The sequence below is a fragment of the Carassius auratus genome, chromosome 40 (genome assembly GCF_003368295.1).
Source record: "Carassius auratus strain Wakin chromosome 40, ASM336829v1, whole genome shotgun sequence".
In the NCBI taxonomy this organism is placed as follows: Eukaryota; Metazoa; Chordata; class Actinopteri; order Cypriniformes; family Cyprinidae; genus Carassius; species Carassius auratus.
The window spans coordinates 19,095,447-19,112,888 of record NC_039282.1 but is presented as its reverse complement, the minus strand read 5'-3'; the positions used below and the strand labels follow the sequence as shown (position 1 = coordinate 19,112,888).

General features: G+C 36.7%; 1 protein-coding gene across 1 annotated transcript; it reads left to right on the top strand.

Moving 5' to 3' along the window:
- Positions 1 to 580: 580 nt before the first annotated feature.
- On the top strand, positions 581 to 14,394 carry LOC113058954 (uncharacterized). The gene is made up of 6 exons (XM_026227200.1): positions 581 to 644; positions 9,985 to 10,323; positions 10,449 to 11,452; positions 11,682 to 11,837; positions 12,393 to 12,491; positions 13,156 to 14,394. Exons 1-6 carry the CDS (start codon positions 581 to 583, stop codon positions 13,453 to 13,455), a joined length of 1,962 nt encoding a protein of 653 aa, XP_026082985.1. The 3' UTR covers positions 13,456 to 14,394.
- The last annotated feature ends 3,048 nt before the right edge of the window (positions 14,395 to 17,442 follow it).

Genomic DNA, 17,442 nt, shown 5'->3' with positions numbered 1-17,442 from the left:
AAAAATCGAAATATTGAGAAAATCATCTTTAAAGTTGTTCAAATGAATTCTTAGCAATGCGTATTACTAATCAAACTAATCAAAAAACTAATGATTTTTGGCATAAAAGAAAAATCAATAATTCTGACCCATTCAACTCACACACACACAAAAGCACACACACACACACACACACACACACACACACACACTCACACACACACACACACACACAAACACACACACACACACACACACACACACACACACTCACACACACACACACACACACACACACAAACACACACACACACACACACACACACACACCCTTCTTTTAAAGGCACACAATTTGATAAATTTTCATTGTGGCATCTAAAGTTTTTTAATGCACTCTAAAACTAAGCATGCAGCCCTGTATCACAGTAAAGGGATTTATGCATTTTCTCTCTGTCAAGAAACAATACAAAACCCAAACACATAATACCGGGGAAAATGAGGACCGTCTCAGAGACATCAAGCGACAGATACGTCCAGCTGCTGTCACGCTCACATATTACACGCTCAGTGAAACCCTGATCAAGCACAAGGGTCTAGAGTCATGGTCATCAACAATGCCCAATTAATCTGCTCCCACAACAAACCCCGCCGCTATCACGGGACAGGTACAGTTTAACACAATGAACACAGACACATGACGGGGAAACCAGATCCAGGACATTACTGCAGCATCACTTCAGGAGATGAGACAGAGGAGCAAATAAACAGGATTACAGACACTTCAAATAAACGTGCATTAAACAGATAAGCTCATTACTGCAGACAGGTTCGGCCTGTCATCTCACATCACACCCCTGAGAGGTTTATACGGGTTTCCATCCAAACCCATCCAGCGTGATTTAGGGATGGCTTACTTCTCATTTCCTTCAGGACGGATGAAAGTGTTTACAGGATAATGAAGCAGTGACACCACGAGATGATCACTGTATCAAAGCTGCAATATAATCTAAACAATACGAAAGATAATACAATGACAGAAAGAAGAGAAAGATAAAAAAGATAAATATAGAATGGTTCAATAGTAGAAAAAACCACATTGACAGAAAGAAACACAAGAAAATACAACGAAAAACGGTACAAAGATCGATAAAACCCTAGAAACAAATAATGATAAAGAAGAAATAAAATAAGTGAAAGAATGATAGAATTCATGTTCAACAGATAGAAATAAAAAATCACAGCATGAACGAAACGATGAAAAGTCAATACAACAATATAATAAAATGATGGATGGATGGATGGATTTATTTCACAAGTCTCCTGCTTGTTCGAGGGTTTGTGTAATGACTTTTGAAGGACAAATTAATGAGCAATTAGTATGCAGTAACAATTACAGATCTCAGTAATTAAGGAGTGACATAATTAATCTGTGAACGAGTTCAGAACATCAAAAACACTCTGATCTCACACTGATGACACACACACACACACACACTCAAACACACACACACACTCAAACACACACACACACACACACACACAAACACACAGACACACACACACACACACACACACACACACACAAACACACAGACACACACACACACACACACTCAAACACACACACACACACACTCAAACACACATACTCAAACACACACACACACACACACACAAACACACACACACACACACACACTCAAACACACACACACACAAACACACAGACACACACACACACACACTCAAACACACACACACACACTCAAACACACACACACACACACACACACTCAAACACACAGACACACACACACACACACTCAAACACACAGACACACACAAACACACAAACAGACACACACACACTCAAACACACAGACACACACACACACACTCAAACACACAGACACACACACACACACACACTCAAACACACAGACACACACAAACACACAAACAGACACACACACACTCAAACACACAGACACACACACACACACTCAAACACACAGACACACACAAACACACACACTCAAACACACACACACACACACACACTCAAACACACAGACACACAAACACACACACTCAAACACACACACACACTCAAACACACACACACACACACACACTCAAACACACAGACACACAAACACACAAACAGACACACACACTCAAACACACAGACACACACAAACACACACACACACACACTCAAACAAAGACACTCAAACACACACAAACAACACATAAACACACACAAACACACACACACATGGCTCTTTGCTTGTAGATTTAAACTGGTCAGACTTTAGGCCTGAAAAACAAAACAATAAAATAAAAAGACAAAGAATGGTAAACCAATAAAACTGTTTTTTTGTTTTTTTTTTACCATTTTTTTTTCTTTCAATCTGAGTTTGTATCTCATTTATTGCAACTTGATATTTTACAATCCTGACTTTTTTTAACCCACAGAATAAAGTCATTTTCTTCAGACTTTTCTCATCAAAAACTGAAGAATAAAAAATAGACATCATAAGAATGCTTTTCTTTTATAAAAATAAACCTTACACAGCTCAGTTGCATTAAATTCGTTCTTAAAATAAAAAAGAAAGAAAAAAATCGTATGGGTAACAGAAATAGTTGTATTATCTTATGCATTTTTTATGCTGGAAAACAATTCAAGAAATGCAAATCTCATTTTTATGAATATCTCTGCTTGACCTTTTCCACCTATCTCCAAATTGGCGTGCCATAAAATCAAAACTGCAATGAAAATTGAAATGTACAGAAAATGATATTTTAGGCCTGTGGAGAAATGGTGAACAGATTAATTTGTGTTCCTGAATCACAGTAATATGATTCATTTCCATTAGGCCTCTGTCCAATACACTCCAGAGTTTCCTCTCTTTGTTTACGGAGATAAATTGCTTGATTTGGGATTGAAGAGGGGTCGTCTCGTAAAAAAGATGGAGCTTGCAAATAGATGTCAGTGGACGTTACGAAAAACAATCAAGGTGCAATTCCAGAGCATCTGATAACAGCTGAGAGAGGGATACGACATTATCCTCACGCCAAACCTAGAGACTGATTACCTGAACAACGGCTTCATGAGAGACGCTTCGCTTTCAAACCTGCTGTGACATCGAGAGAAATGGCCATTAAATAAATGTTATTATTAAAATGACTTTTATTGGTGTAACCCAATTCAGTCATGTTGCTTTCTTTGTATTAATATGATTTACTCGAATAAACACACACACACACACACACAAACACACACAAACACACACTCAAACACACACACACACACACACACACAAACTCAAACACACACACACTCACACACACACACACACACATATCAAGTTTGATAAGTTATTTAATTAAATACAGTACTGTTTTGGGATTACTTAAAATAAATTAATGCTTTTATTCAGCTAAGACGCATTGAATTTATCAAAAGCGATAGTAAAAACATTTATAATGTTACAAAATATTTATATTTCAAATAAATGTGGTTCTTTTGAACTTTCTGTTAATTAAAGAATTAATAACTTGCTTTATTTGGGGGATTTTATTTGCTCCAAATAATTTTTTTTCTTAAGATTTCTGAAGATCATGTGACACTGAAGACTGGAGGAATGATGCTGGAAATACAGCGGAGCATCACAGAAATAAATTACACTTTAACACAGAAACACACAGAAAACAGATGATTTTAAACTGTAATAATATTGAATAATTTTTACTGTATATCTGATCAAATAAATGCAGTCTCGGTTGGCAGAAGATACTCCTTTCTAAAACATAAAATATCGTAATTATTCCAAATTTCGGATCATCAGTACAAGTACCTTTCAAACAGTAAAAACAAACAGTAGAAATAAACTTGCTGGCATGATGTTTGATGATAATCACAAGAAAGGGGACATCACCAGCTCTAGCTTCAAAAGGAAGGGGAAGGAAAAGAACATTATGCATTAGCATGAAGCGGAACATCTGGAGGCTTCCTGTTTCTAATCAGTCTTCCTGTCGGATGCAGATATACGTGGAAGAGAAGAGCTCTGTCTCTCTCAGGTGTAAAGAGAGACTCGCTGGCTGTTGTGTGCTCAGTTTCAGCAAACGCAGCTCCTTTGATGTCTTCTTGAAGATGGCATACTTATATAACACATGCACAAAATCCTAGAGATGTGTGTGTGTGTGTGTGTGTTTCTGTTTTGCAACAATGCATTTGCATTTGGCTTTATGAGTTTGTGATTTGATACTGATTTAAAGGCTAATGGCTGGAGATGAGAGGTTTCTCCATGAAAGGCTGCATTGATCGGTTTACACAGCTGTATACAGAAAACACACATCGCTGCAGGAAAAAGCAAACTCGCCGTTTCTTTACACAAAAGCTGCTTTTATGAGCGATTCTGCAACACTAAATACTCTTAAAAGGTTCAGTAGGAACCACATAGAGATCTGCTGCAAGATGCCACCGAATAACCTTTTAAATTAGTATTTTTGTATTAGAAATTAAATTACATTTATGTAACAACTTCATTAACCATCAGATGGGAAGCCGGTTCATGTTCTGTAGAAATAATTTTAAAAAAACCTCTACTTATAACTTCCTGTTTTAGTCAGTGTCAGAGATGTTTCTTTGTAATTATTTCTCATTCACTATTGATTCTAGAGTTTAAATGGTTCCTAAAACAAAATTTTCTATGTTCTGGAGACAAAAAATATCTATATATATAATAAAAAAATAAAATAAAAATAAAAGGAAATAAAATAAAAAAAAGGAAAGGAAAAAATTTAATAAAAATGTAAAATATATTTATATATGTTTTTCAAAGAAAATAGTAATACTATGTTTATTCAATGTATTATTTGCCATTTATTTGTATTAATGAAATTGACTACTAGTTTCTAAGTGAAAATAGCTTCTACAACATTTATTTTCAGTGTAGAAATACATTTACATTACATTTGGACCTTTAACAAAAAAATAAATAAAACAGAAACCAAATCAAAGATGTAAAAACTAGCAATGCAAATCGCTTTTTTAAAAATAACCAATCAACAATTCAGCAACTGCTACACTGTAATAATTAAATAAATGAAAGAATTATAAAGATTACTGGAGCATGCTTTATAAGAAAATACTTAATTTATTTCTAATTCAAAATGTCAAGTTTTATTCAAAGTGTTACTTTGTGATTACTTGCAAAATGTACTTGCAATTTCAGTGAAGAAATACATTTACATCTACATTCTGAAGAAACTTTATTTTCATTAAAAAAAATTTTTATCTCCAATCAACATATAGCAACTTCATAATCCTATGCAGTCACAAATTAAAAGCAACAGCTGAAAAAACATTCAGAAATGCATTAATTATAATTTATAAAAAAAAAAAAAAAAAAAGTGCGAGTCTGACTGTGCTTTAATTAACAGATTTAAGTACCAAAGAAACTTCACTGTAAAAAGTCCTTCAAGGGTGTTGTCTGTAGGAATTTATTTTAAAAAGTATATTTATTCCAATAAATTGATTCCCTTTTCTTTTTGAATTAATTTAAGTTTTACATAAGTAAAAAGTGTGAATGTTTTTGTAACTTATTATTACCTATCAAAAAAATGATTTTACTGACCTTCACAATAAATTGCTTCTACAAAACTCTATTTAAGTGTTTATATCCAAAATAAAACGTCACGACCCGCCCACATGCTGCAGCAGAACAACGAGATCGTTGTCCGTTGTCACCTGTAACGGACCAGTTTCAGATTTCTGTGGAGTTTTTGAGGGTCTTTTACAACGTGCAACCGATGTAAGTAACTATTTACATCGCATAAAGTTAGGTTTTAGCCGAATGAGCACGCATTTATTGAACTATAAAATGTAAAAGCTTCGCCTGGTTTGTTTGTCAGTTTTGCAGGCGCCGCATGAGGCCTCACCGAAGGTCTTGACATTAACATTAAAAGTTACGTGAACTGCTAGGTTTGTAGTCAGACCTGCAAACTTGTCGCTTTTCGGCGACAATAGCCGTTTTCTTGGTTAATTGGGTCATTTAACGTTACGTGAATCGCGTACAACCGGGATTTTTTTTTTTTTTTTTTTTTTTTTGGTGGGGGGTGTGGTTGCGCGGCAAAAACATCTACGTTACAATCCAAAGATGCAAGACTTGGAGCCGAATCTGCCCGAGCAGACGGATATTAGTACATCTCATCATCACACAGACAACCAATTTGCGCCTCTAAATCAGTGTTATGATCTGGTTTTCAGTCTGAAGTAAATGGCTCGTCCGTTTGGAGATATGCGCGCGCAGTCAGCGGAGGCTCCCACTGCGGTGCCAGGCGAAAGTATAAACAAGGCTTTAGGCAGTCATTCATGATGTGGGTAAGAAGTTAAATGTGACTGTTTACTAGGGTTGGGTACCAAACTCGGTCCTTTAAGGGCACCGACCGAATTACGTCGGTACTACCGAGTACCAGTTCACATTAAATCAATCGGTACCACATTTCGCGTGAAAATCGTGCGTTTCCGTCTCATACGAGGACATAAACGCATGTCCGTCATCTCCAGAGCAGCTCTGAGAGTTAAGTCACTTCATCAGCATTTTACCGTTTCATTTGAGAAAAACTACCGTTATGTCATACACACACAGAAACAGAGATGAGTAGAGTTTAGAGATGTCTCAATGTAATAATGATACTAAAACTAATGTAATAATTATAAACTATCAACACTTTATTTTTTAAGTAATATATCAAAAATTTTCCATGTTTTGATTTTAACAGTATAAAGCTCAGTTGTGCAGCTTTGTTTGACAAAAAAGTTTCAGGTATAAATTAATATTATCTTCATTTGATTACCAGAAAATACACAACACAGAATTTGTGGGAAATCTTTTTATAGAAATTGAATTAAAAATAGAAAAATAAAAATATGGTTGTTTTTATTCATTCAATTAATTAAGTAGCTATAGCCTATATTTACAGGTAAATATTACAGTGAACAAACATCACAGACAATGGCAGACCAGGGCAGCTCTGGCATAATGTCAATAACACTTCTATAAATAACTTACAGTTTCTTTACAGTTATTGATGTATCTCTTAAGTACCGAAAAAAGGTACCATTGGGTACCGGTACCGAATTGCAGGTACCGATACCGATTAAAATGTGAACGGTACCCAACCCTACTGTTTACACAATAGCTGATGCGAGAGTAAGTGTAACATAAAGCAATTTGGCAACTGTGTTAATCTCTTGTTGCATGGGATGCATTTCTAACAACATAGGGCTATTTAGATAAACAATCTGGCGAGCGTGTTGTTTCAGGCTAATACACCAACAGCAAATTGTCATTTGCATATTAAAATCACAAAAAAATTTAGCCAAGATTAATAATTAATCATTGAGATTAATAATTAAATATTAATCTTTTAATATTTAAAAGATTAAATATTTCTTTTGCATTGCAATAACATCAATGATCCTGATATTTTCATAAATAAACTCTACTTTCATTTGTGTTGCTTCTTTAGAAGACCATCAGATCAATTGGGAGGAGGAGTTCACGTGAGTAGGTAAGCTCTTTAGTAGGTGGAATTTAGGTAAATGTTTCAGAGGTTTGTTGTTATCTGTCATTTAGGGGAATTAAGGTAACCAAGAGTCAGTTATTGAGAGTCGGGGAAAAAAGAAAAAAATAACTAAATTATCATCCCTTTCTAATTTTTAATGACAGATGGGATGGCCTTGTAAATTATGCAATGCTGTTGTACCAGCAAAGACTGATATTCTAAAACATTATAGACTGCATCATGGGACCTTTGGACATAGCCATGCCTTGCCTTGTATACATATGGACTGCCCATGCTCTTTTAAAAATTGGAGTAGCTTCCGCTGTCACTTATCACGACAACATCCAGCAGTTGACTCACTTAACTCACCTCAAGTAACTCTTTTCTTTACCTGCCTATTATGTAAAAAATCTGGATTCCCTAGCGAAAAGGAGTTTTTTGAACACATTGGTCATCATCTGAAGAATAATGAGACTGTAAAGTGTGTTTTTGCAGGGTGCGATCACCAAACAAATGTGTATGGGACTTTCGCGACACACAAACACAGGAAGCATACGCCACATGCTTCACAAGATTTCAAACCAGGCATTATTTGTGAAAGGCAGTTAACTGAACAGGAGGAGTCACTTGTTTTTGAAGCCTCTGAAGAGGATGATGATCACAATGATTCCAATTATCAAGTCTCTCGCTCACATGCTCACTATGAAGAGGATGATGGAAGCAATGTGGTTGTAGAGTACATAGCATCCCTCCTTTTGAAATTAGAAAGTGTTCATAATGTTTCAATTCGGTGCATTGATGAACTGGTAGATGATCTTCACTTCATAGCAAGTTCTGCATCCATAACTGCAATAAGAGATATTGTTGTTTCACACTTAAAGAAAAATAATTGTTCTATTGCTGACACGTTTGTAACATCTCTAGTGGAAGAATTGTGCAAATCAAATCCACTAAGCACAGCACTTAGTGCTGGTGGTCCTCTTTCATCATCATTTAGAAGGCGACAGTATTATAAAGAAAAATTTGCAGTTGTTGAGCCCGTTGAATACATCCTTGAACCAAATGAAAAGAGAAGTTTCCAGTATATCCCAATTCTCCAGTCCTTAGTTCAGATTTTAGGTAAAGACAATCTTAGAGAAAAAGTTCTGAGTAAAGAACAGGACCAGTTGTCAAATATTCAATATGGATCATATTGTGATGGTACAGTCTATAAAGAGAATCCCTTTTATTCTGAAGAGCTAAGAATTGCACTTGTGCTGTATGTAGATGACTTTGAAATTTGTAACCCACTGGGAACATCAAGAAAAAAGCATAAAATCACAGCTATATACTGGGTCTTTGGCAACATCCCTCATTCATCGCGATCCACTCTTAACTCCATATACTTGGCCCTTTTATGCAAAGCAGTTGACATCAAAAGATTTGGCTACGCTGAAGTGCTTGCTCCTTTGTTAAAAGACATTGCTATTTTGGAGCGTGACGGTGTCTACATTTCCAGTGTTGGACAACATGTTAAAGGCTCTGTGTTTTCTGTAGTCGCTGATAATCTTGGGGCACATTCAATTTGTGGACTTGTGGAAAATTTTTGTGGACCATTCATTTGTAGATTTTGCCTTGGAGAGCGATCAGAATTTCAAAGAAAGGAGGTGAGGTCAGGTGCATTTCCTGCTCGGACCAAAGAGAATCATGCCACTCATTTATTGACTGTTAAAGAAAATCCTGCTTTGACACACTGTTACGGTGTAAAAAATGCTTGCCCACTTACTGAAAATCTGAGCTATTTCCACTGTGTGACTGGCTATCCACCCGATATATTGCACGACACTTTTGAAGGCATCGTTCCCTTGGAATTGGGTCTGTGCTTCAGTGTTTTTATCTCAAAGAAATATTTCACTTTCAGTGAACTTAACAGTGCCATCACACAATTTCCGTATAAATGGGCTGACAAAACTGATTGTCCTCAGCCATTGCCTACAACCTTTTCCTCAAAAAAGAAGATTGGAGGAAACGCTCATGAAAATTGGGCCCTCATACGACTGCTGCCATTCATTATTGGACACAGAATACCTTTGAATGATCCAGCCTGGCTTCTACTCATGTCTTTAAAAGACATTATTGAACTTGTCGTTGCCCCAGTCCACAACAAAGAAAGTGTTGCTTATCTTGACTCAAAAATTTCTGAACACCGACACAGATTCCAAGAAGTATTTCCTAATGAAGGGTTAATCCCAAAGCACCACTTCTTAGAACACTATCCTGCATTAATAAATGCTTTTGGACCTGTGATTGCTTTCTGGACAATGAGGTTTGAAGCGAAACACAGCCAATTTAAGCAGATTGTGAGACATACTGGCAACTTTAAGAACATTCTCCTTTCTCTGGCCACAAAGCATCAGCTTTTGATAAGTCACCACCTGCATTCCACAACAGTTGTGCCTGCTCTGAGTGTTGTAAGAGTCACATCAGTGCCTTTAGATGTCCTGCATGTAAATGTTCAGGAATCAATCAAGCATCTGTTTCCTTGTCAGTCTCAAGTACAGCTGGCTGATACAGTCACCTTCCATGGAACAAGGTACTCAAAAGGCATGATCGTGGCCTATGGTTGTACTGCTGGTCTTCCTGATTTTGCAGAGATTGTTCAAATTGCCCTTTTTGGGGAAAAGGTGCATTTTATTGTGAAAACACTCATGTCCTGGTATGATGAACACTATCGTGGATTTCATCTTGAGAAGACCGATCACATAACTCTTGTTGAACAACAAAACCTTAGTGATGTTTGTCCCCTGTCAGCCTATATTGTTGCAGGAAAGCTCATGGTGACATTAAAGCGCCACATCTGTCTTCAGTGTTGAGTATGACTTTGTATAACATATTTGTTTCTTATGTCTTTCTAGACATGGAACCAACAGTCAGATTCCGGGTCCTCATTGATCACGAGGTCAAAAAACTTACACTCAACAGTGGCATACCCTCAACTGTGGATGAATTGGTTGCAGCCATCAAAAAACAATTTGCCATCACCACAGAAATCAGTCTTCAGTACAAAGATGAAGAGTTTGATGACTTTTTCACCCTAACGACCACAAAGGAACTCAAAGATAAAGACACACTGAAAGTAGTGTGTGTACCGCTAAACATAACACTGACCCTTGTTCCCCAGGAAAGCACCCCTGATACCTCCAGTGTGTACTCTTTATCCGAGACTGTGACACACTCTGACGGCTCAGATGATACTGTGATTCTGTCTCCTTCACCCTCTGAAAGGCAAAAACCATGGCCTGCTCTATTTCCCATTCCAACTTTCTCACACAACACTGAGCTGGCTTTGAGTCAAGGTAATGAGATTTATTTAAGAGATGGCACCCTACTGACATCACCCAGTGTCAAAGCGGATATCTTGGAGCGCCTGGCAGAGGCCATGTTTAGCTACACAGCGTACCCCAATGATGCCCAGAGGTCTGCAGTAGCACAGGCACTAATAGAAAAGCATCCCTGTTTGAAGGAGCCTGGCTCTTTTAATGGAATTTATGGGTGGCAACAAAGCCTGAAATACAAATGTGGAAACTATCGTACCAAACGTAAAGCATTGGGAAGCCCTGAACTCCTGATAAACTCAATGAAATACAAGATGGGAGATGACAGAAAACCTGCTAAAAACATCAAGAAACCAAAGAGGGCAGAAGTAAATTACCTGCCTCAGCACCCTTCTGGTGAAACAGACAGCAGCCTTGAGAATGTGAGGCTTGACCTAATAGAAGCCAGCAAGAAAAGGGATGTCAAAAGCATAAATGACATGATGGCCAGGACATATAGCTGGAGAAGAATGGAAGTGGTTGTCCAGTCCCCAGATGTGGCAAAATTTAAAGAAAGATGGCCTGCCCTCTTTGAACCATCCCAGGTAAATGATTTATTACTGACATGCTGCTCACTCATAAAAAAAAAAAAAAAGGCAAATAATAGTGAACTAAGTAGTTTATGTGATGCTAGACGCACTTTTTGCTGAACACATACTGAAGACCCACCTAACATATTTTATGGAGTATTGGATTTCATAAAAATGAAAGGTTGCCAATTCTTTACACATCTTGAGTGTTCCAAATAACAGTCAAACAATTGATGTATTACAGATAAATGAAGAATTCCGAAGGTGTGCTGCAGTTCCACTAGAATCAGTGTTTATGTCCCAGCTGGACAAGTACACTCCAAAACTTCTTGACCTGTTTAGTGCGAAGGGTGGAGCGGTTGGTCAACGCATCAAGAACTTGTTAATGGAACTGATACAGGTGAGGCAAAAGTGTAACAATGCAGGGGCATATTAATACAATAAGTACTTTCTCTTGTCTTGCCTAATTGGGTGAATCCTAATTAATTTTAAGTTTATATATATATATAGTAAATTGAGCTCTGTTGAATAGGTAGTAGTACAGCCTAACCTGATTTTACCAAGTGAGACATGTTCCTGGGACAACATGGTTGTTGACCCTGGAACAACATTGTGATTAACCAATCAGATTTGAAGAACCAGTTTATAGATTTTGTGAAGTCTACGCTTAAAATCAGTGTTTGGTGCTTGTACATCAGTGTCATTCATCTATCATTTCCTCTGATTTTAGGGATTATTCATGGTTAAGGTTAGGTTTAGGTGTAGGGATATGGTTAAGAATATATTTTTGGAGTAAAATGTTGTTCCAGGGTCATCAAAATATGTTGACCTAGGAACACATCGAAGCAAAATCAGGACGTGCAGTAGTACAGACCCACACTGATAATGGCATTGTATATTTGTTGTTATATTGCCTGCAAGATTCAGTTTTTCATTATTCACTCACCAACTATAGGATCCAAGTACCTCTGTGGTGAAGAAGAGAGACGTGACTCTGAGATGCCTCGTTGAATACATGGGAGAGAGTGGGCAAGAGCTCATCTCTGACTACTATGTAAGTATTGTTTAAAAAGCATAGTTCGTTTTTTTTTGGGGGGGGGACACTTATTCCTCAGATATCAATCTTAGGTCTGTCTGAGTTTAGTACGGAGCTGGAGTTGGGGACATAGAACATATACTATAATTGGGTAGAGTTGGCTAGTCTGGATCTGTCAAAGGTTCAAAAACACACCTACAAACACCCAAATGTATGTGCAGGAACCAGTGTCCAAAATTAACCTTTTGGTCTTCCAGTGACTAGTAGACTTGATTTAAAAAATACTGTCATATTTTTCAACTGCAGCTTCACAGAAGTAAAATCCTTGTTTTACATTAATGCAGGAGTCATAATCATCTGATGATATAACTGTAAGAGTGGCATTTTCAGATACTTTTACTTAACCACACCTATGTGTTACCAGCTGAACCCCTCTGCCCTTTAAGGATTTAGGCCTTGGAGGTGACTTGTGTATGTGATGTAGTCTAGCAGGTTTGTTGTGTCAAGTGAGACTGTACTGAAAGTTGTACTATGAAGCCAGTTCAACAGGCTAGGCTTTCTGTGCAAGAGCTGGCTTGACCAAACTTAAAACCTTTTCTGAACTTTTTATGTGTGATTTTATTAAAGGCTTTTGAAGATCGTTTTCTGTTGCCACTTATTGTGCTGTTTATGTCTCGTACAGGGAAAAACAGAGAGCAGTGTCCACGAGGACTTGAAAATGAGCAATATGCAGATATACGTCTGCCGTGAACCAGATGCAGTGGGCATCATCATTGAGGGAATCCCAGTGCTTACTGATCTTGGAAATCTGGCCAGGGCATGTTGCCTGCTTCTGGGGATGACATATGCTCTGAACCTGCAGTATCCACCACAACTCTGCAAAACATTTGAGGTGTTCCAAAGACTTTTTGTGGGACTTGACACACTGCGCCCAAAACCTTCCTCCCGATTCATGACACTAAAAAACAAACTTCTGAGTTAGTTGGTCAAATGCCAGCCTCGCACTCATAAATGGCAATCTCATTGTGTTTTTCAGAGAGCTTTTCAGAAGATTGTTCTGAATGTTTATTTGTTAATTGGCTGCAGTTCAGAAGTTCTGTTATATAAACCAGTTTATGGTAAAATGTTTTAATACATACTAAGATGTACTGTGCACTTACGGATTGAAGCTGAAGTCAGTTATTTTGTGTCAGATGCCGTGATCCGGCTTCCCTGTGTTTTATTTTAATGTCCTTGTAAGGATATATGTAAGATTGTTGTTTAATTTTTGTTTTCTTTGCTTCACCACTCTTGCTCGGTGGGCAGTTTAACTGAGAAAAATGTGGTAGTCAAGCACAGACTTTTTCAGTTCCTGGATAAGCCTCCAGCTGCTGGGCACTTGAGCCCTTGACTCAGTTCTGTTATGTCAAATGCTGAGGTCAGAGGCCCTTTATTTCATTGTCAAATGTTTTAGTAGAATATGGCACAGATTGTACTTAAAACATGTTCTTGTATTAGTTTATGTTTTAATACATATGAAAAGGTACTGTACTGTGCACTAAAGTCAGTCCTTTTATGTAAATTGCTCAGGTCAAGAGTCACTGTATTTTAATGTCAGTGTTAATAGTACACAGATTGCACTTTGAAGGTGTTCCATTCTGCACTTAAAGATGAGGTCAGAAGTTTCTGTAATTTTTAATGTTAAAATGTTTACATTACCATTATTGTTACATTAACATTAAAGTTGATTACAGAAAATTAGTTTGTAATAAACGTTGGAATTGGAAACAAATACCTCTCTTTCCTTATTTATTAAAGTTATGGCAATGCTAACTAATTATTTCAAGTGGATTGAAGAAATAATTTTTCTAAATTAATGAGACTAAATGAATTAAAATCAAAAAGTTTAATTTTTTATTTTAAATGTTACTTATTTTAACTAAGTATGATTTGGTTAATATGCTGCTCTTTGTCACAATGGTTAAACTCAAATGTTTTGCTTAATCTTGTAGACTCTACTTGATTTTTTAGCATACAGTAAAATACATAATACTGATTTTTACCAACTCAAAATACCAAGAAGTTCACTAAACTTACAAAAAGTAGTTGGAAAATGTTGCCTTAATTTTTTTGAGTTGAATTTAAGTAACAGTTTTTACAGTGTTGGCAACAGCAGGGACTCAGGGACACATGACAGTTTCTCTGAACTTTTCTATTCATCCTCTTTCATTGCCAAACATATCTGTAAAAATGAAGTTTTGATAGTCTTGCATGTTCATCTTATAATGATAAATAAAAGACAAAAAAGTCAAATTTGCCATTTGAAAGAATGTGGATGCGAATTTAGGTATCACAACATTAAAGTATAAAAATTATGAATTTAGAGATTTGCTAAACATCAATCGAGCATACAAGATGATGGCAAAGGTAATCAAGATGTGAAAACAGAAGAAAAGAGCATGCAAAATTTAATTACATTTTACTTGACTAATGCAAATGAATTGTAAAAATGTCTAATATCGGCCAACAATCAACTTGGTTTTGATAAACTGTGCACTGAAAATCATATTACAAACCATCATGAATAATTAGGAACATTAAAACAATTGATTTAACAATTTAAAACAGTATAACAATATATTACTGAATCACTTTGACTCTGATTCACAAGCTCTTGATTCAGTTTGATTCGATTCTGCTTCAGTAAAGATTAACTAGTTGTATATAATCATATAAACTGCACACAAACAGTTTTAAAATACTTTTAAATTATTAAATTAAAATATAAATATTTTGAATATTTAACAAAAACAAAAATGTAACATTATTCAAACATGCAATGAATTAGAAAAATTTTGATGCATATGGGACGTACCGCATATATTCGATCCGTCGTGCCATATTAAAGAGCTTCGAAAACACATTTATTATTTGAATTTTGTGAGAAAAGAATCTGACAAAGTAAAAACCCCAAGATTATTGGGATTATTGTATGAGAGGCAAATAATCATCAACAGCTAAACAGATTGATCTTTGGATTTTAATGTCAATATCGTTTCATCGAAATGAAGATTGACTCAAATCTGGGAATTGATGCTGCCAGTCTTGCATTTCAAAACATTTTAAAAGATTTTTAAAAAATGGTTTCTGTGTTTTGTCAACAAACGGCAAACACAGGCAGCTTTAGTGCCACTGCAATAAGTGTGTAAGAGTTATGCTTTTATGTATTTCATCATGACTACTCATTAAAAGACCACTTGAATAAAGTCTCTTTTGCTGCATTCATTGAATAAAAATTACAGTAAAAATGGGAAAATATTATTAGAATTCACAACAGCTGTTTCTATGTGTATATCTGTTAAACTGTAATTTATTTCTGTGATGCACAGCTGAATTTTCAGTATCATTACTCTAGTCTTCAGTGATCTTCAGAAATCATTCTAATATACTGATTTACTGCTCAAGAAACATTTTTGATTATTATAAGTGTTGAAAACAATTGTGCTGCACAATATTTTAATGGAATCCATGATGCATTTCATTTTTCAGGATAGAAAGAACAGCATTTGTTTGAAATATAAATCATTTGTAGCATTACTTTGCTGTCACATTTGATAAATGTAATGCATTCTTGTTGAATAAGAGAGTTAATTTCTTTCTATCTATCTTTTTTTAATCTTACTTTATTCCAACATTTGAATCGCAATATATTACATACAAATCAACATATATTTGAATATTACTAATAGTTATAAATGTTTCTCAAGCAGCAAATCAGCATATAAGACTGGAGGAATGATACTGAGCTGTGCATCACAGAAATAAATTTCAGTTTAACAGAGATTCACACAGAAAACTGTTATTTTAAACTGTAATAATATTTCACTATTTTTACTGTATTTTTAATTAAATAAATGCAGCTTTGGTGGCCAAGAGACACTTTTTTTACAGAAACATTAATAAAAACCTAATTATTGTCTTGTAGTGATGGGAAATGAAGTTATCATACAATCTCAGGCAGTCTATAATATTTGGAAAGACAGAGAGCAATTACCGTCTACCATGATTCATTGATTGACACAAAATCAGGTTTTCCCGCTGGGAATTATGACACCATGTTGGCGTTTGTGCTCATCTCCAGGGGCGGATCTACCGGGGTGGCATAAAAGAAAGCCTTGCCACCCCTGCTGCCACCCCAGTTGGCAGCAACGAATTAAAGGTTATGGCCAATTTGAACATTTATGAGCGCGAATCTTTCGTGATTCGTGATCCCGCTCCGAACTCCCCAACTGACTCAAATGATTCGCGAACCAGCTTCGAACTCCCGAACTAACTCAAATGATTCGCGATCCCCATAACTGACTCAAATGATTCGCGATCCCGCTCCGAACTCCCAAACTGACTCAAATGATTCGCCATCCCCATAACTGACTCAAATGATTCGCGATCCCGCTCCGAACTCCAAAACTGATTCAAATGATTTGCGATCCCCAAACTGACTCAAATGATTCGCGATCCCGCTCCGAACTCCCGAACTAACTCAAATGATTCGCGATCCCCATAACTGACTCAAATGATTCGCGATCCCGCTCCGAACTCCCAAACTGACTCAAATGATTCGCCATCCCCATAACTGACTCAAATGATTCGCGATCCCGCTCCGAACTCCCAAACTGATTCAAATGATTTGCGATCCCCAAACTGACTCAAATGATTCGCGAACCCGCTCCGAACTCCCAAACTGACTCAAATGATTCGCGATCCCCATAACTGACTCAAATGATTCGCGATCCCGCTCCGAACTCCCGAACTAACTCAAATGATTCGCGATCCCCATAACTGACTCAAATGATTCGCGAACCCGCTCCGATCTCCCAAACTGACTCAAATGATTCGCCATCCCCATAACTGACTCAAATGATTCGCGATCCCGCTCCGAACTCCCGAACTGACTCAATCTGCCTAGGGCACCAACTCCCTGAAGGGGGCA